This window comes from Macaca thibetana, chromosome 11 (assembly GCF_024542745.1).
Source record: "Macaca thibetana thibetana isolate TM-01 chromosome 11, ASM2454274v1, whole genome shotgun sequence".
NCBI lineage: Eukaryota > Metazoa > Chordata > Mammalia > Primates > Cercopithecidae > Macaca > Macaca thibetana.
The window spans coordinates 40962390-40984010 of record NC_065588.1 but is presented as its reverse complement, the minus strand read 5'-3'; the positions used below and the strand labels follow the sequence as shown (position 1 = coordinate 40984010).

The 21621-nt window shown below is 35.4% G+C and overlaps 1 protein-coding gene across 2 annotated transcripts in view; it reads left to right on the top strand.

The window, feature by feature from the left end:
* NELL2 (neural EGFL like 2) overlaps positions 1–21621 on the top strand; it is a 428865-nt gene that overhangs the window by 124890 nt on the left and 282354 nt on the right. For both annotated transcript variants that reach the window (XM_050749376.1, XM_050749375.1), the window contains exons 5-6: positions 20340–20513; positions 20603–20699. In XM_050749376.1, coding sequence (XP_050605333.1) covers positions 20340–20513; positions 20603–20699 — 271 coding nt within the window. The remainder of the gene's footprint in view (positions 1–20339; positions 20514–20602; positions 20700–21621) is intronic.

The window sequence follows — 21621 nt, the reverse complement described above, 5'->3', positions numbered from 1 at the left end:
AGTTGTTACATATTTTCTGTTAAATTAATTCCTGGATATTTGACATTTTGATATTATTTTAATTGGCATCATTTGAAATTTTATTTTCTATTTGTTAGCAATACAGTTGGATTTTGCACACTGATGTTTTATCCAGTGAGCCTGTTAAATTCATTTAATTCTATAGTTTATTTGTAGAATATTTTGCTTTTTCTATGCACATAGTCATGTTATCCACCAGTAAAAATAGTGATATTTATTTCAAATTCTTATACCTCATACTAATACATATGAAAATTTGATTGAATGATTTTGTTCCATCATTCCACTTAGGAATGATGGAATAAAAATTTGTCAAAGAATTGGATCTTTTCATCTTTTCATCCTAAAGTCATTAGACCTTAACTTTATTTTTTTAATATTGAGTTTTTCAGACCTTCAAGGAACAGATACTTATGCTATATACTTTGTTCCTGAGTGTGGAAAAGAAAAGAAATGCTTCTTAGTTCACTTCTCAGAGTGATGTTAATCCTGATTCCAAAATCTGAGTATGGAACAACTACATGTGCACACATGCCCACACATACACAAGTATAAGGCAGTGTAAAGTATGAATAGAGACACTAACATTCTTACTAAAATTCTTCAGATGAACTCCAGAAGTGCATTTAATATATAAAACAACAAGGCTAAAGTAGGGTTTTTAAATAGTTATATAAATATAAATTTTCTAAGCCAAATATTTGCTATTATTAAAATTGTCTACTAATAAACCTATGAGAATTGACTGAAAGGTTATTACATGAGTGTTTCATGAGATGGTTGGACATAGGAATATATGTGTGTGTGTGTGTGTGTTTGTGTGTGTGTATACACATGGAAAAGCAGTGATTACCAATTGCTGATGAAATGTGTGGATGAGTCATCTGTTATACTCTTGGTCTACAATGACTTTAGTGATTAATTTGGCAGCATGACTTTCTCCATTTGCATATAACCTTTGAAACTGGTAATCTACTGCCTTCTCTGTTCCTTTTAGCTGTCTCCAATTCCCATCCTATCATTTATTATTGAACCTACTCCAATGAGGCTTTGCTCTCTCTATTTCATTAACTTTTTTTTAAAATCAGGGTAACCACTGATGTCCATGTTGCTAAATCCATTTTGCAATTCTGAATCGTCATTCTGTTGGACTTTGAGCATCATTTCGTTAGGTAGTTAGGTTGAGTATTTGCTCCTTCCAAACACTTTCTTTACTTGGCCTTCACAGCTTTCCTTCTTCTGGATTTACTGCTTAGTCCATTAATGCATTCCTCCCCACACCCCTGACATCTCAATGTAGGACTGTTCCAAGGCTTGATGCTCAGACCTCCTCATTACGCAGTGTCTGGTCACTTCCTAGATGATCTCATCCTAATAGCTTTAAATCCCATCTCTATGAAACAATGATTTCCTATTTTTTCTAGTCTTGATCTTTGCCTGTGGACTCCAGATTCATATATCCAGTGGCCCAACTGCACCTTCATTAGATATATAAATATCTTTGGATATTTAATTTGAATATCAAACTATGCATATTAGAAGTCAAATTTGTCACTCTCTTCAAGCTTACTCGTTCTCAAACCTGAGTCTTCTCCATCTCCTCTCAATAAATGGTAGCTACTTTCTTCCACATGTTCAGGCTAAAATCCTTGAAGTGTTTCTTGATTTCAGTATCTCTCACTTGCACGTTAATCTTGAGAAAATATTTATTGCTCTCCCTTTAAAACATCGCCAGAGCTGACCCTTTTCACCACCCTACCTTGTCCAAGCCACCACTAGCAGTAGCCTCCAAACTCATCTCCTTGCTTTAACCCTTGCAACTCCTCATTCTCCATATAGTGAGTTTCTGACACTGCAGTCAAGTTGATTATACTGAAATTCAATTCAAAGAACTATCTGGTGGCTTTCTACCTGCTGCCAAAGTTATTTTATTAGCTTCTTAGGCCCTAAATGATCTTCCTACCTGCCTTTTCTTACCTTTCTGGCCTAATTTCCTACTATTCTGTCCCTTGCTCATTCCACTCTTGCCACTCAGGCTTGTTTGGTATTTGTTGAACTTATGAGGTAGGCCACTGCCTCAGGGTGATGGTTCTCTTTCAGGGTTACACTAGACATCACTTTCTTAATGAAACTTTCCTTGGTCATCCTGTGTTAAATATCATCCCCTCATAGTCTGTATTCTCCTTTCCTACTTTAACTTTTTCTATAGATTTTTATCACCACACAACCTATATATTTTACATATTAACTTTATTTGAGGCTGCTGTTTTTTACCATTTTGGTTTACTTCTATATTCCTATGTTCCTAGAACAGAGCCTAGAACAAAATAGACATTCAAAAAGTGTTTGTTGAATGAAATAAATGAGAAGGTAAATATAACATAAATCCCTTTGAAATGTAATGCCATTTGAACTGGCAATTTTATTTCTAATAATTTATTCTAAGAAAATAGTTGTACAGATACACAAAGAAACATGTATTAAATATTTTTATTAAGAATGAAAATGTAGGAACTAATAGGAAATTAGATATTAAATAAATTATGATACAGCTATACTGTAAAATACCACACATCCATTTAAAAGGATGTGGGTTTACTTTATTGACATTGAAAGACAAAGTTATATTCAGTTAAATGAAAAAGATTGCAAAGGATACATACAAAAATGACCAGCCAGACCATTAATGATTTTAATTTTCTACATCATCCTTTTGTGTATTTTCTGAAATTTTGTCTAATTGCAACCTATTATTTTATATCAGAAAAATTATGTATTTATGTATATACACAACTGGCCAAGTTGTCAGGTCTTTTGCAACTAGCCATAAGCCTTCACTCTTTCTGCTTTTATTTCCTATTATTCAGAAATACTTATTTGGAAGCCCGTAAAAAGACTTTATAGAATCTATGAAACCTTTGTAAAATTTGTGAGCCAGCCAGATTTTTTGCACTCTTACTATGTGCATTTTCAGATCATTGAAGCAGCCCATACTCCCCAGTGGGTCCCCAACCTTACAACAGTATGCTTTTATGACCATCCTTGATACAATAGGGAAGGCTCATGTTCCTTGAGCCTGCCACTTCTTTGAATTCTTTGTCTCCATGTCTTTCTCTAATTTCTACCTGTTTGGTTTCAGTCACAACTGAGTTGAGATAATGAGAAAGCTAAGCATTAAGCAGATACTACCCTTTATCCAGTGGCTTGTTTTAACTCCTTAACTCTTTTGGCTACCCCTGTGCCATGGAGTACCCCACTTATTATCAGTGCTTTATTATACCTTTTCTTTCTTTTTTAAATACCTGGTGTTAATATTTACATAGGACCTTTTGAAAACTGGTGTTTGAAAAATGTATGCAATGCCACTTAATTCTTATCTCCAGAATCATAGCTCCAAATGTTTCTTAGGATTTCTTTGTGTTTTGCTGGCCTCATCATTAAGAGTAATAAGTTACCTGTAATTTACAAGTGGCCATTTTTTCCTTTTATTTTACATTAAGCGCAGTTATGTAGGGTAATAAGATAGGTTGTTATTCAAGCCATCATGTTGGATGCTAGGGCTTCAATTATGAATTAATTCAATTTGTGACTGATCTTATCTATTGGTGATACAATTTTGGCTCCTAGCTATATTATTCATGAAAAAGTTTTGTTATCCTCAGTGATTTGGCTGCATTCCTTTTCTTGTAACAAGACTTTTATAGTAATGTTATTATTAGTTTTGAAACAACTAAACCTAATTTTCACTTAATGATATGTTTATTACTGAGGGTCTTTAAGCTACAGTGTTGTTTAGCCTTGTTTATTGACAGATTCTCAGTACCATAGTAAATGTTTGTTGGAATAATTAAACTAAAACGTTATTATTAAGACACCTCTTTTCTTTAGGCTTTAATGTAAGAAAAAATATTTAAAATTAAAAATGAAATGGTCTGTGTCTGGAAGTCATGATTTTTGGTCACTGGATATATTCAAACTAGATAATCATTTTGACAGGAATATCGTAGATGAGATTTAAGCACCATTATTTGGGTAGATTCTTGTTAAAACACTTTCCGTTCATGAGATTCATACTTAATTAAGTTAAAACCCATCCTGAAATTTTGCTGATATTTTAATAGAATGTATAATTGTATCATAGGAAATATAAGTCACAATAATGACATGTATGGAGTGCTTACTCTTTACTAAGAATTGTGCAAAGTAAGCACTTACAACTTTTAGTTTATTTAATTGTTAAAATAATCATAGACGTTTACAACTCTTATTATCCTCTTTGGATGGGGAGGGGGGAAACAGAGGCTTAGAGAGAATTTTTATCTTGCCTGTTATCACAGTTAGTAAACTGTGGAGACAGGATTAAGAGACTCTGAGTCCTCTTAAATTGCTGCATTATACTGTCTTGCAAATGAACAAATACCATTAAAATAAATGAGTGAACAAAAATATCAGAAAAATGTTTCTAATAAGGGATGCCAAAAAATGCACTGTTTTCTACTTGCTCTCCCATCTCCCTTAACATGTGAGGGAATCACTAAAAGTGGCAAGATGAAACAGCCAATTTTCTATAATAAATGAGGAAAGCCACCTAACTCACAATAATTTTGGCTCTACCACGGTAGTTCACTCTTTTTATTTCATTAGTTATACTAGAGTCCCCGCAATACCAGTGCTATCCACTAGTTGGATGAATCCACTAGAGTGGATTAATCTGTTTTTGCCTTGTTTATTTCCTGGCTTCTGCATTCTTGCACTTAAAAAAACATATTTAAATTGCTCGTTATTCACAGAATCAGCCTTAAGAATCTGGATCTTATAAATGATGCCAAATTGGGATTATTGACTAATAATAAAAATAGTTGTCATTTACTGAGTGCTTACTATGTTTCAGGCATCTTGCTTAGTATGGATTATCACATTGAATCTTCTTGAACAGGTGAGGAAACTGAGGCATTGAGAGGTTAGATGATCTACCTAGGTCACAGGTAGTAGTGAGAGGCTGAGCTGTGTTTTCAATTCCAAAGCCTATGCATGTAAATACTTTGCAATTGTACCATCCATAAGCTACACTGATAATATATTTGGCACTAGAAGTACATGTGGCTTTTCTTTAGGTGACTAATTTGTATCTGGGCTGTAGTTTAATGTACTGAGATTATCTGATATTTTCCTATTTAGGCTTAACTTAAGGCAGCAGAAAAAAGTCTCATTTCATGTTGTGTGCAACCTTTTTGTCATATGAGACACCCTATTTTTATCCTTTGGTCTTGAGTGATGAAGGGGGTTGTTAAAATGAATGATGCCCTGCCACCGTTGCCTATTTCTCGGAAACCTAATCTTAAATTAGTTTATATTTCTGCCAATGCAAAGGATATTTGAATAACAAGGGCATAAATTACTATAAAAGGTGAACTTTATTTCTGATTCCAGCTAACTCTCAAAATTCTGAATAACAAATCAGGGAGACAAGATATGTTCAAGTGTGACAAATTATCTTCCTGGGATTTATAATGTGATTTTCAGTTTAAGGTAGTAAGTGCTCATTAAAGACAAAAGGGAAGATAAAGGGTAATAAAAATAAGGTTAAAAATTACTCGTAGTTCTGTCACTCAAACAATTATGTTTACAATGTTGCTACATTTTATTCCAATTATGTATTTTCCCAGTAGTCACAATTTTAATGTGTTGGTTAGAACTCTTGGTTGAAAGGTGATCTGGGGAGGTTGCAGATGAGAGGGCAGTTTACAGAACTAATGGGAGGCTGGTACACCCAAATTAGAGCTAGAAAATAACGAGAGGTATCCTGATGGGTGAGCAAACAGGAAGCAAAATGCACAGTGACCTTAGCATAACTGACTAGGGTGCTGATCTCGCCTGCACAGGGAGGTACTACCTGTCCTCCCTTCCTTGCTGTGCTGCATCAGATTCTGTCTCTGGAAAGCATGTCTGTTGGAAGGGTGTGTCATGGTCTTGCCTCTAATTATACCAAGGGAAGACAGTGGGAAGATTTGAGCCCTTTCCTTTTTGAAATGGAAATGATAGCTGACATCTACTACTATTCCTGAGTATTTTGTATGTACTGAGTATTGTTCTGAGTGCTTTCTTAAATCAACTCATTCAAATCCTCACAAAAATCCAATGAGGCAAGTACTATTATAGAGTGGATTAACCAGATGAAACACATAGGGGTGAAGTAGCTTACTGTCACTATGAGGGGTGCCTGGATGTGAACCCAGTGATCTGGCTTTAGGGTTTAGATGTTCAACCACCCTGCTATGCTGAGCCTTGGTAGGGAGGCAGGAAGGGGACAATGCGGGGAGCCAGGGCTGTATCCTACTGAGACTCCATCCAGTGGGGAACAGTGGACTTCCTGAAGTGAATACGACTGTATTTAGAAAAATGATTGATCAAAGTATGCCAGGGTTCGTTATAAAAACTTACAACTATACAATTATCATATTTTCAGTAGTTTCATGTATTCATATGGTTTTGTACATCTTAATGGTGACTGATTTTGAAGACATTCTGTTTCAAAACTATCAGAATTGAATTATGGATTGATTCCTTTTGACATGTCTTCCTTTCTATTAATGATAGCTAATGTTATTGAGTACTAACCAAGTGTCAGGTACACTTCTAAGTATTTTATATCATTACTTATTTTTCTACTCACAAATTTTTGATGGATTACTTATCTATTTAATTTTAAAAAACCTGAGTGAATTATGCTAATGAAAATGTAACTTTTGCTGAAATAATTTAACTCCCTAAGAGCTGTTCTTGTTTGTAGGGTATAGCATCACCCTCATTGTTACTAAAGGCTACTTTTAGTGGCTTGGGTTTAGGAATTCAATACAGGTGCTATTTCTAATAATTTCTAAAAGTGGGGACATGATAGCAACAATTGGGTTCTTGCCTCATTATGTTGAGAACTGACAGGTATTTCGCAATAGGATGATGCGTTTGCTAATGTTATTGTTTAAAAATGCAAACACACTTTATTATTATAGAACTCACTAGTTGAATTGATTAAATAATGAATACTTGCTGCTAAATAAGAAGATAAAAGGGACTCTCTGGTTGGTGTCTTTTGGATAAAACAAACAAGTTGGTATTTTATTCATTCTTTGTAATTTCTAAATAATTTATATTCTTGACTGGTGGTTTACCTTTTTCTTTTTTATCTTAAAATATCAATTTACTTCATATGTTATATATTTACAGACACACACATACACATACAGAGTTTTGTTAAACAAAATGTGTTTATAGACAGCTTTTTTGTTTACTTAATAGTACACTATGGTATTGTTTCATGTCAGAACCTCATTCTTTTGTAGAGTGGCCTAGTGTTCTAGAATATGAATGTATTACATTTTCTATATGAATGAATAATTGGGATTTTATCAGTTTTTCACCATTTTAAATACATCTTCTGTGAGCACCTTCTACATATGTCATTGCTAATTTGTACTATTATTTGAGTAGGATAGATTTTTAGATTTGGAATTGCTCATTTAAAGAGTATGCACATTTAAAGAGTATGCACATTAAAGAGTATGCACATTTAGTTGATAGCTTCACCAAGCTGCCTTTCAAAAAAGCTTTTGTCAATTTATGTTGCTGCAAATCATGTATCAGAGTGCATATTTCCCCACATTATGATTGACACTGGATATTATTAATCTGCTTAATTTTTGCTAATCTGATTGACAGATATATAAGTCAATAAAAAAATCCATCTAGTTGATTTTTCTTACTGACTTATAGATGCACTTCATATATTGTGGATATTAACCTCTGATGTATTATGTACTTTATTTTGTCTTATAGAATGTCATTTGTTGTTTATTTATGGTGTCTTTTCCATTGAAAAAAATTTAATTTTTATGTAGTTAAAATGTAAAGTTAATCTGTGTTTTACTTTATGGCTTCATTTTTATTCCAGTTTCTTTTCTCTTTCAATTTTGGCTAATTTCCTTTTTTTACAGGGTTATCCCCAGCAGCATATAAGCATGTACAGTATTTCTCACCAGTAAAAATAAAGAAAAATCTCTTGACATATCTCTCAGCATTTGCCTTCCCATTTCTTTCAAAGTGTCTCCATTTATTGTCTCTTCTCTTTGCCCATTGTCTCTTGAACCTACTTCAAGTCAGCTTTCTCCCCGAAAAAGTTTTCTGAAATAGCTTTAGGGTCCCCTAAAAAGTTTTCTGAAATAGCATAATCTCTGATTTTTGCTAAATCCAGAGATTAAGTCTTCATCTTACTTGACCTGTCAATGGCGTTTGATACAGTTGATCATTCCCTCTTTTTTGAGGCATCATCCTCATCACTGGGCCTATGAGACACCACTCTCACTTTTTTCTTCTGTAGTTTCCCTGGCCACCCTGGTTTCCTTTGCTGCTTCCTCAAAATGTCAAAGTGCCTTTTTAAATCTATAATAATTCCCTAGGGAATCCCTATGCCTTCCTGGCTTTCAATGTGGTCTATATGCCTGTTACCCCCATATTCTCATGCCCATATGGACCTCCGTTCACCTCAGACTTACAGATCTAGCTGTCCTTTCTATATGTCCTCTTGAATGTTCATTAGGTACCTTAAATATAACATATCTAAATTTAAATACTTGATTCACCTTATCTAAACTTGCTCTTCTTACAGTCTCCATCTCAATCAGTGGCATCTCTTGTCTTCCATTTGCTCAAGTACAAAACATTGGAGTCAAAAGCTAGAACTTGACTATTTTGTTTTTTAGTTTTGTTTTTCAAAATTCCATATCAGCAAATTCTATCAGCTCTATTTTCCAAATATATGCAAAATTAAACAACTCCCCACCAATCTACCATTACTACCCTGGTCCAAGACACCATCACATCTCCTATGAATTATTGCAGGAGCTATATACCGAGCAGTATACACTGTACCCTATTTATAGTCTTTTATGCTTCAGCTCCCTCCTAGGCTTCCCCACAAGTCCCCAAAGTCCATTGTATTGTTCTTATGCCTTTGTGTCCTCATAGCTTATCTCCCACATATCAGTGAGAACATAGGATGTTTGGCTTTCCATTCCTGAGTTACTTAACTTAGAATAATAGTCTCCAATCCCATCCAGATTACTGCAAATGCCATTAATTCATGCCTTTTTATGGCTATATATACTTCATATATATATGACGGAATACTATATATATGTGTGTGTGTGGATATTTATCTACTTGAACTTTCTTCTTCTTGTCGATCTCCTTAAGTCATTAGTAATTGTTTTATAAATTTGGGAGCTCCAGTGTTAGGTGCATATATATTCAGGATTGTGATATTTTCCTGTTGGACAAGGCCTTTTACCGTTATATAATGTCCCTTTTTGTCTCTTAACTGCTATTGCTTTAAAGTTTGTTTTTTCTGATAGAAGAATAGCTACCCCTGCTGGCTTTTTGTGTCCAGGTTGCATAAAATGCCTTTTTTTTTTTTCACAGCTTTAAGTTTATGTGAGTCCTTATGTGTTAGGTGAGTCTCCTGAAGGCAGCAGAGAGTTGGTTGGTGAGTTCTTATCCATTTAGTGGTTCTGTATCTCTTATGTGGAGGATTTAGGCCATTTACATTCAATGTTAGTATTGAAATGTGAGGTGCCATTACATTCATTATGCTCTTTGTTGCCTGTGTACTTTGGCTTTTTTGTTGTGTTGTTGTTTTTTGTTTTTGATTTTTACATTGTATTTTTGTTTTATAGGTCCTGTGTGATTTATGCTTTAAAGAGGTTCTGTTTTGATGTTTTTCCAGTATTTGTTTCAAAATTTAGAGCTCCTTTTAGCCGTACTTGTAGTGGTGGCTTGGTAGTGATGAATTCTCTCAACATTTCTTGGTCTCAAAAACACTGTATCTTTCCTTCATTTATGATGCTTAGTTTCACCAGATACAAAATTCTTGGCTGATAATTGTTTTGTTTGAGAAGGCTGAAGATAGGGCCCCAACCCTTCTAGCTTACAGGGTTTCTGCTGAGAAATTTGCTGTTAATCTGATAGGTTTTCCTTTATAGGTTACCTGGTGCTTTTTTCTCACAGCTCTTAAGATTCTCTCCTTCGTCTTAACTTTAGATAACCTGATGACAATTTGCCTAGGCGATGATCTTTTTGTGATGAATTTCCCAGGTGTTGTTTGTGCTTCTTGTATTTGGATGTCTAGGTCTCTAGCAAGGCCAGGGATTTTTTCCTCAGTTTTTCCCCCAAATATGTTTTCCAAGCTTTTAGAATTCTCTTCTTCCTCAAGAACACAATTATTTTTAGGTTTGGTGGTTTAACATAATCCGGACTTCTTGGAGGCTTTGTTCATATTTTCTCATTCTTCTTTCTTTGTCTTTGTTGGATTGGGTTAATTTGAAGACTTTGTCTTTGAGCTCTGAATTTCTTTCTTCTACTTGTTCAATTCTATTACTGAGACTTTCCAAAGCATTTTGCATTTCCATAAATACATCCAATGTTTCCTGAAGTTTTGATTTTTTTTAATGCTATCTATTTCCTTGAATATTTCTCCCTTCACTTCTTGTATCTTTTTTTGGATTTCCTTGCATTGGGCTTCGCCTTTCTCTGGTGCCTCTCTGATTAGATTAATAACTAACCTCCTGAATTTTTTTTCAGGTAAGTCAGGGATTTCTTCTTGGTTTGGATCCATTGTTGGTGAACTAGTGTGATTTTTGGGGGGTGTTGAAGAGCCTTGTTTTCTCATGTTATCAAAGTTGGTTTTCTGGTGTCTTCTCATTTAGGTAGGCTCTGTCAGAGGGAAGGTCTAGGGCTGAAGACGGTTGTTCAGATTCTTTTTCCCACAGGGTATTCCTTTGATGTAGTACTCTACCCCTTTTCCTATGGATGTGGCTTCCTGTGAAGCTGCAGTGATTGTTATCTCTCTTCTGGGTCTAGCCACCCAGCAAGTCTACCCAGCTCTGAGCTGGACTGGGGATTGTTTGCACGGAGTCCTGTGATGTGAATTGTCTATGGGTCTCTCAGCTGTGGGTACCAGCACCCGTTCTGGTGGAGGTGGCAGCGGGGTGAAATGGACTCTGTGAGGATTTTTAGCTTTGGTGGCTTAGTGCTCTATTTTTGTGCTGGTTGGACTCCCGCTGGGAGGTGGTGCTTTCCAGAGAGCATCAGCTGTGCCAGTATGGAAAGGAACCGGCAGTGGGCAGGACCCTAGAACTCCCAAGAGTGTATGTCCTTTGTCTTCAGCTACCAGGGTGGGTAGGGAAGGACCATCAGGTGGAGGCAGGACTAGGCATGTTTGAGCTCAGACTCTCCTTGGGCAGGTCTTGCTGTGGCTGCTGTGGAGGATGGGGGTGAGGTTCCCAGGTCAATGGAGTTGTGAACCTAGGAGGATTATGGCTGCCTCTGCTGAGTCATTAAGGTTGTCAGGGAAGTGGGGGAAAGCTGGCAGTCACAGGCCTCACTGAACTCCCACACAATCCAAAGGGGCAGTCTCACTCCCACTGTGCCCTGCCCCAACAGCCCCAAGTCTGTTTCCAGGCGGTGGGTGAGCTGGACTTAAGAACTTGCTTCAGGCTACCCACCTCCCAGCTGCAAAAGAACAGAGCTTTGGTTCTTTCCCCACCTATGGAGTCTGCACACCATATTTGTCCCCTCCTCCAAGTTCTGGCCAGGAGGCTTCTTGCCCAGTTTAAATTGTTACAAAGTTCAGCTTGAGATTTCCTGCTGCCAGCTTGAGATTTCCTTCTGCCCTCCCCCATGCCTCTGGGCATCCTCCCAAAGGATCCCTGTGGTGCTAGGCAGGAATGGCCTGCTTGGGGACCCAGTGAGCTCCTAGGGCCTTTCCCACTGCTTCCTCTACCCTTGTATTTCACTGGGCTCTCTAGATTGACTCAGCTCCCGGTAAGTTTGGAAACTCGTCCCTCAAACAGACCTTCAGTTTCCCCAGTGGGGGTGTGTGTTTGGGAGAAGAGGAACTCCCTTTCTCATTTCCACAATTGGAGCACTCAGTGTTCAGGGTGTCTCTGGTGTCCTGCAGGAGTAATCTGCTTCCTTCTGAGGGTCCGTGGGTCCTCTCAGGATTCCTGGTTTATTCTTGCAGTCGATCTGGAGCTAAAATTCATCATGCAAGCCTCCACACACTGCTCTGTCCATCCAAGTTGGAGCTGCAATCTATTCCTGCCTCCCACGTGCCATAATGATACCGTTCTCCCCATGTTCCAACTGTTTTTTTAATTGCTGAGTTTCGAGAGTTCTTTTATATTCTAGCTAGTAGTCCTTTGTCAGATATTTGATTTGTAAATATTTTCTTCCAAACTGTAGCATGTCTTTTCATCTTTTCACAGGGTCTTAAAACGCACAAAAGTTTCCCTTTTTGATGGTGTCCAGTTTATCAATTTTTACCTTTTATGGATAGTGCTTTTGGTGACAACTCTAAGAACTCATTGTGTAGACTTAAATCCATAACATTTTATCCTTTTTTTTGGTCCTAAAAGTCTTAAATTTTATATTTAAGTTTGTGATCCATGTTGAGATGGTTTTGGCATGAGGTGTGAGACTGAAATTAACGTTTTTTTTTTCCCCTTAACATTTGGATGTTCAGTTGCTCCAGCACCATTTTTGAAAAAGCTAGATTCTTCTCCGTTGGATTACCTTTGCTCTTTCGTAAAAATATCAGTTGGTCATATTTGTGTGGGTATATTCTTGATTCTCTGTCTATATGAGATATGTGACTATCCCTCTGCCCATACTACACAGTATTGATTACTGTACTGTATAATGTCTTCAAATTGGGTAGATTGATTCTTCCTACTTTATTCCTTCTTCAAAACTATTTCAGCTATTCCAGTTTGAATAGCCTAAATGTCCTTCCATATAAATTTTGATATAAATTTTTTGCCTTTCCATATAAATGTTAGGATAATGTTGTCTATAGCTAAATTTTTTGCCATTATTTTGATAGGAATTATATTAAACATTTATTCACGATGGGGAGAATTGACTTCTTTATTGAGTCTTCCAATTTATGCACATGGTATATTTATTCATTAATTTAGATTTTTTATTTCTTTCATCACTATTATATTGTTTTCAGTATATAAGACCTGTTTATGTTTTGTTAGAATTATGCCTAAGTAGTTTTAAATTTTCTGTGTAATTGTAAATTATATTTTTAATTTTGGTATCCATGTGTTTATTGCTAGTATGTAGAAATATAATTATTTTTATATGTCATATTGTATCCTATGACCCTGCCAAATTAACTTATTGGTTCTGATAGTTTTTTTTATATACTTTAAATTCTGGGATACATGTGCAGAACGTGCAGGTTTGTTACATAGGTGTACATGTGCCATGGTGGTTTGCTGCTCCCATCAACCCATCATCTAGGTTTTAAGCCCTGAATGCATTAGGTATTCATCCTAATACTCTCCCTCATCCTGCCCCCTCCCCCCAACAGGCCCCAGTATGTGATGTTCTCCTCTCTGTGTCCATGTGTTCTTATTGTTCAACTCCCACTTATGAGTGAGAACATGCAGTGTTTGGTTTTCTCTTCCTGTGTTAGTTTGCTGAGAATGGTGGTTTCCAGCTTCATCCATGTCCCTGCAAAAGACATGAACTCATCCTTTTTTATGGTTGCATAGCAATTCATGGTGTATATATGCCACATTTTCTTTATCCAGTCTATCATTGATGGGCATTTGTGTTGGCTCCAAGTCTTTGCTATTGTAAATAGTGCTACAATAAACATACATGTGCCTGTGTCTTTATAGTAGAATGCTTTATAATCCTTTGGGTATATGACCAATAATGGGATTGCTGGGTCAAAGGGTATTTCTGGTTCGAGATCCTTGAGGAATTGCCACACTGTCTTCCACAAAGGTTGCACTAATTTACACTTCCATCAACAGTGTAAAAGTGTTCCTATTTCTTCACATCCCCTCCAGAATCTGTTGCTTCCTGACTTTTCAATGATCGCCATTCTAACTGGCGTGAGATGGTATCTCATTGTGGTTTTGATTTTCATTTCTCTAGTGACCAGCAATATGAGCTTTTTCTCATATGTTTGTCGGCTGCATAAATGTCTTCTTTTGAAAAGTGTCTGTTATTTTCATCCACTTTTTGATGAAGCTGTTTTTTTCTTGTAAATTTATGTAAGGTCCTTGTAGATTCTGGATATTAGCCCTTTGTCAGGTGGATAGAATGCCAAAATTTTCTCCCATTCTGTAGGTTGCCTGTTCACTCTGATGATAGTTTCTTTTGCTGTGCAGAAGCTCTCTATTTTAATTAGATCCCATTTGTTAATTGTGGCTTTTGTTGCCATTGCTTTTGGTGTATTAGTCATGAAGTCTTTGCCCATGCCTATGTCCTGAATGGTCTTGCCTAGGTTTTCTTCTAGGGTTTTTATGGTTTTGGGTTTTACATTTAAGTCTTTCATCCATCTTGAGTTAATTTTTGTATAAGGTGTAAGGAAGGGATCCAGTTTTAGTTTTCTGCATATGGCTAGCCAGTTTTTCCAGCACCATTTATTAAATAGGGAATCCTTTCCCTATGGCTTGTTTTGGTCAGGTTTGTCAAAGATCAGATGGTTGTAGATATGTGGTGTTACTTCTGAGGCCTCTGTTCTGTTTCATTGGACTATATATCTGTTTTGGTACCAGTACCAAGCTGTTTTGGTTACTGTAGCCTATAGTATAGTTTGAAGTGAGGTAGCGTGATGCCTCCAGCTTTATTCTTTTTGCTTAGGATTGTCTTGTTTATACGGGCTCTTTTTTGGCTCCATATGAAATTTAAAGTAGTTTTTTTTCTAATTCTGTGAAGAAAAGTCAATGGTAGCTTGATGGGAATAGCATTGAATCTATACATTACTTTGGGCAGTATGGCCATTTTCACGATATTGATTCTTCCTATCCATGAGCATGAATGTTTTTCCATTTGTTTGTGTCCTCTTATTTCCAGCAGTGGTTTGTAGCTCTTCTTGAAGAGGTCCTTCACATCCCTTGTAAGTTGTATTCGTAGGTATTTTATTCTCTTTGTAGCAATTGTGAATGGAAGTTCACTCATGATTTGGCTCTGTGTTATTGGTGTATAGGAATGCTTGTGATCTTTGCACATTGATTTTGTATTCTGAGACTTTGCTGAAGATGCTTATTAGCTTAAGGAGTTTTGGGGCTGAGACAATGTGGTTTTCTAAGTATACAATCATATCACCTGCAAACAAAACAATTTGCCTTCCTTCTTCCTATTTGAATACACTTTATTTCTTCCTCTTGCCTGATTGCCTTGGCCAGAACTTCCAATACTGTGTTGAATAAGAGTTGTGAGAGACGACATTCTTGTTTTGTGCTGGTTTTCAAAGGGAATGCTTCCAGCTTTTGCCCATTCAGTATGATATTGGCTATGGGTTTGTCATGAATAGTTCTTATTATTTTGAGATACGTTACATCCATACCTAGTTTATTGAGTGTTTTTAGCATAAAGAGGTGTTGAATTTTATCAAAGCCTTTTTCTGCATCTATTGAGATTATCATATTTTTTTTGTCATTGGTTCTGTTTATGTGATGAATTCCATTTATTGATATGCATATGTTGAATCAGCCTTGCATCCCAGGGATGAAACCGACTTGATCATGGTGGATAAGCTTTTTGATGTGCTGCTGGATTTGCTTTGCTAGTTTTTTATTGAGGATTTTCACATCGTTGTTTATCAGGGATGTTGGCCTGAAATTTCTTTTTGTGTGTGTGTGTCTCTGCCAGGTTTTGACATCAGGATGATGCTGGCCTCATCAAATAAGTTAGGGAGGAATCCTTCTTTTTCTGTTGTTTGAAATAGTTTCAGAAGGAATGGTGCCAACTCCTCTAGATTTATTGAGATTTTCTATGTAAGTAATAATGTAATTTGCAAATATTGACGTTCTAACTTCTTCCTTTCTGTTCTGTATTCCTTTTCTTTCTTTTCCTTTCCTTTCCTTTTCTTTTTTCTTTATTTTTTTCTTTTCCTTTCTTTTGTTTTCTTTTCTTATTGCACTGACCAGAGCTTTCAGCACTATATTGAATAAGAATGGTTGGGAGTGAGAGGTTTGCCTTATTCCTGTTGTTAGGGAGAAAACATCTGGTCTTTCACCATTAAGTATGATGTTAACTGTAGTTTATTTATAGTTGCTTTTTATTAGGTTGAGACAGTTCTCCTGTTCTTATTTTTTTGAGAGTTTCATCTTGAATGGGTGTTGAATTTTGTCAGATGCTTTTTCGGCATAAGTCAATATGATAAAATAATTTCATTCCTTTGTTAGTCAGTATAGTGGATTGATTTTCAAATATTGAACCAGCCTGGCATCCCTGGAATAAACCCCACTTGATTATGGTGTGTCATTGTTTTTATATATTGCTGAATTCTGTTTGTTAATATTTTGTTAACAGTTTTTATGTATATACTCAGGAAGCATATTGTCTTTGGTTTCACTTGTTTGTACTATTTTTAACTGTTTTTTAGTGTCAGGGCAATATAAACTACATAAAATGAATTTAGTAGTTTTTCTCTCTGCTACTTTCTGGAAGAGATTGTGTAGAATTCTTATGACTTCCTTTATTATGTGAGAAAATTCTGCAATGAAACTATCTGGGCCTGGAGATTTAATTTTTTGGAGTTTTAAATTTATGAGTTCACTTTTCTTAAAAATTATAGGACTATACAAGTAATCTGTTTCATATTCTGTAAGTTGTGTTTTTGAAGAATTGGTTCATTTTGTGCCATTTGTCAATTTTTTGTCTAGAGTCTAGTATTCCCATATTAACCTTTCAATATCTGCAAGGTCTGTAATGAGATCTCATGTTTATCTCTTAATATTGATATCTTTTCTTTTTTTTCTTTGTTAGTTCATTAATTTTATTGAACTTTTCAAAGAACCAACTTGCGGCTCATTGATTTTTCTCTATTTTTTAAATTTTATTGATTTCTGCTCTTTATTAATTCCTTATTTACACTTGATTTGTGTTTATTTTGCTCTTCCTTTTCTTTGCTCTTGAGGTGGGAGCTTATTGATTTGGGACTTATCTTCTTTTCTAATATATGCATTTAGTGCTATAAATTTCTCTCTCAAGTATTGCTTTTCCTGTTTTTTTTTTTTTTTTTTTTTTTGGCAAATTTTGATATTTAATTTTAATTTAGTTTTATGTATTTTTAAAAATTTCCCTGAGACTTCCTTTTTGACATGTGGATTATTTAGAAATATATTTAGTTTCAAAGCATTTGGAGATTGTCTGGTTATTAATTTTCAGTGGTATTCTTTTGTGGTTGGAAAGCACACTCTTTAAGTGATTTAAATTTTTTTAAATGTTGTTTTGTTGAAGTTTATTTTATGGCTCAAGATATGGTCTGTCTTGGCATATATCCCTTGGGAACTTGAAAGGAATGTGTGTTGTGTCGTTGTTGGGTGGTATATTCTGTAAATGTTGAGTAGATTCTGTTGGTTGATGGCATTTTTGAGTTATACATTCTTGATATTTTGGCTAGTTGTTCAAGTAATTATTGAAACAGGGGTGTTGACGTCTCCAACTGTAATTGTGGATTAACCATTTATTCTTTTAATTCTATCAGTTTTTGCTTCACATATTTTGCATTTCTGTGTTTTTGGTAATACATATTTAGAACTGCTGTGTCTTCTTAATGAATTGATTTTTTTTCATCATTTTATGGCATCTCTGTCTGTCTTTGGTATTTTTTTGCTCTGAAATATATTTTTCTGAAATTAATATAGCCACTTCTGCTTTCCTTTGATTAATAGTTTCAGTATATATTATTTTCTATTTGTTTACTTTCAAACTGCCTAGACTGTTATATTTGAAGTGAGTTACTTACCAACAGAATATTGTCATGGTTTTTAATCCCTCCTGCTAATCTCTTTCTTTTAATTGATGCCTGTAAACTATTTACTTTTAATAAAATTATTTATATGCTTGAGTTTATCTGCCACTTTATTTTTTATTTTATGTTTGTTCTCTCTTTGTTTTATTTTTCTGTTTTTTTTGTTACCATGGGTTACTTGTTTTACAATTTCATTTTATCTGTGTGTCTATGAGTGTGTCTCTTTGAATAGCTTTGTAAGTGGTTGTTGTAGGTATTCCATTATATATACATAACTTGTAACTGATTGCTCGTATAGTCATTTTACCAGTTTGAGTGATGTATAGAAATTTTAGCTCTCTTTATGTTCCATTACCCTCACTCATTTATAATATAATTTCTTGAAATTTTTTAAAACATACATTTAGGACACAAACTCTTTTGCTTCAGTTTTGAGCTGTTGCTTCAATTGTCAAACACACTTTAGAAAACTCAAGAGGAGGAGGAAAGCTCATTGTATTTACCTTTTTTTTTTTTTTTTACATACTGTGTTCTTTCTATCTTCCTGATGTTCCAAAACTTTTTATTTTATATTTTTCTTTCTGTTTAGAGGTCATTATTTTGCTGTTCTTTTAAAGTAGGTCTTATCATGATAAATTCTCTTGGTTTTCCTTTATCTGAGAATGTCTTGATTTCTCCTTCATTCCTGAAGGATGTTTTTGCTGGGTATACAATTCTATGTAAACAGCTCTTTTTGCTTTTGTCACATGAAAAATGTTTTACCACTTCTTTATGGCTTCCTGGTTTCTGCTGAGAAATACACTGTTACTCTATTTTTTTCCTTGCACTTAATGTGCAAGATTTTCTGTCTACTTTCAGTATTTTTCTTTATTTTTAGTTTTCAGAAGATTAATTATGATATGGCTTGATATGAAGTTAAAAATTGTTTTATCTTGTTTAGAGTTTCCTTAGATTCTTAAATCTGTGAGTTTATATCTCTTGCCAAATTTGGAAGGTGTTCAGCCATTATTTCTTCAACATTGTTTTTTAAGCTCACCTCCTTTCTCCTCTCTTTCTTGGATGCTAGTGATACAAATGTTAGATCTTTTGTTATAATCTCACAGCTCTTTAAGTCTGTTCAACTTTTTTTTTCTATCTTCTTTTTTGTCTACTCTCTATTTGTCACATTGGATGCTTTTTTTTCTGTCTTCCAGATAACTGATTCTTTTCACGGTCACTTCCATTCTGCTGTTTAGCTTATCCACTGAGCTTTTCATTTCCATTATTGTATTTTTTTGGTTCTGAAATTTCTATTTGGTTTTAAATTTTTTTCCCATTTTTCTTTTTCTCCGAAACATTCTATATTTTCTTCATTTAAGTCTGTTCATAATTGTTTTTGTCAATGCTGCTTTAAAATATTTGTTCAGTAATTCTAACATCCTTATCATTTTAGTCTTGATATCTGTTCTTTTTCTTTTTTCAATCAGTTGGAGATTTCTTTCGTTCTTGGTATAATGAATGATTTTTTACTGAAACCTGGACATGTTTGTATCATGTTCTGAGACTTGAATCTCATTTAACCCACCTGTTTTAGCCAGCTCTCTCTCACACTGCTTTGGCAGGGGGAGGGTGCCATCTTGTTACTGCCAGGTGGAGGCAGAAGTCTAGATTCCCCACTTGCCTTTGTTGACAGCTGAGGGGGAAGCTTCTTTTTTTTCTGAGTTGGGGGATGTTCCAGCTTCCTATATGGTTTCTGCTGCCACTGTGGTCGGGGTGGTTTCATTACTGCTGGATGATGATAAAATTCCTGACTCCTCAGTAGGCCTCCTTTGATACTATCCCAATGGGGAAAGGGAAGTGTGCTTCATTACTTCCAAGTTGAGATGGAAGTCCAGGCTCCTCATTGTATGGTCTTCACTAGTGCTATGGAGGACCTCATTACTGCCTGGCAGGGTTAAAATTCTTGGCTCTCAACTTGGCCTTCTCTGACACTATTCTGGTGTTAGGTGCCTCATTTCTGCTTGAACAGGGTAGAAATATAGGCTTCTCACTTAGCTTTTGTTTGGCATGGTTTGGGATAGGGCCACAGTTTTTTCTGTGATGTTTGACTGGAACAGAGAGATTATTATCTATAAGTTTCTGTCTTGCTAGACTGATCCTTTCTTTGTCCTTCAGCTAGAGAAAGCAGGCTCATCTTGAGGATTTTTTTAGGTCTACATTCATTGATATTTCCAGATTGTAGGCTTCTTAATTCTGAGTCTAGGATATATGACACAAAATGGAAACCCATTGAACTCACTACCATATTGTTCCTTGGATCCTGAATATCTTTTTTTCTCTATCTTCTAGATTCTTCTGTGTTTGTTTTGTATATGATGTCTAGTTGTACTCAGTGGGAGAACTAGGAAAAGTACATCTATTCCATCCTTCTGTAGACAGAGGTCACCTCAATTATTTTTGAACTTTATTTTTAATGTGTCCCATGTGGCTCTTCTCTCTGCAGGTACCTGGAACTGGAAAGTAGTGGCCATCGGAATGAAGTCAGACTGCATTACCGCTCAGGCAGTCACCGCCCTCACACAGAAGTGTTTCCTTACATTTTGGCTGATGACAAGTGGCACAAGCTCTCCTTAGCCATCAGTGCTTCCCATTTGATTTTACATATTGACTGCAATAAGTAAGTGTAGTGTCCTCATTTTAGGAAATGGAAGATTTTGAGAAATGACTGTCTACTCACCTTCCTTCTTTGATGTTTCTTTTTTGCAGAATTTATGAAAGGGTGGTAGAAAAGCCCTCCACAGACTTGCCTCTAGGCACAACACTTTGGCTAGGACAGAGAAATAATGCACATGGATATTTCAAGGTATCTTCTGGCAAAAGTCTGAGAATGAAATGTAAATTCTTTCTAATGAGTTTCAGAACGTAGATTTTACTTTTTATGGTGTGAAACAAAACAATTTGATTTGTAAGTTAGAAAATTTGTGTCTATTTCTTTTTTTTAACAGTAATATTTTATTTAGCCAGCAAACATTATTTTCTCTTCTTTTTTTCAATGAGTTTAATCATTAGATATTACAGAAATGATCACAAGGCTGCAATCAGGGCAGTTAACATGTCATTCTTTGAATTAACCTTTCAAAGCAATACAAATCTAAAATGTTAACATACAAATAAACTCTCCACCACTGAAATATAACCTTTGATGATACTTCTACAAGGATGTTAATAGAGGATTGAAAGCTTTTTAGTATATATTATTCATGGTCTCCTTGTACTGCGGAAAGTGAGAAAGGAATACACATATGTGCACAAATCTGTCAAAAGAGAAAGCAGTCATAATTTATATCTTTTCCTTTAGTATGTACTTAGAGACAACACTTCATAGAATTTCGTCATTGGAGAGGCTCTAAAGGACATGTCATCTAACTTTCCATATTTTAAAGATGAAGAAATAAAGTCCAGAAAATTGCTTGAATATAAGCCCATAGTGCAATCATTTTCCCCCAGTGACTATGACAGTCCCTACAACATGGAAGTGGCTCAATGAATGATTACCACATCAAACAATGATAAGTGATAGGTTCCACTCATAGATTTCAAGGTAGAGTATGTACCAGTGAATTTAGTTGTTTTCTAAGCAAAGTTTATAATTCTATAAAGGTGTTTTGGGAATGTATTTAAACATTGTCTATTACCAGGAAGCCAGATACTTGAAATATATGATTCCATCTAATTGTAGCCTTGCTAGTCTTGATGCAGGGTCATTTTTTCTCTTTTACTATACA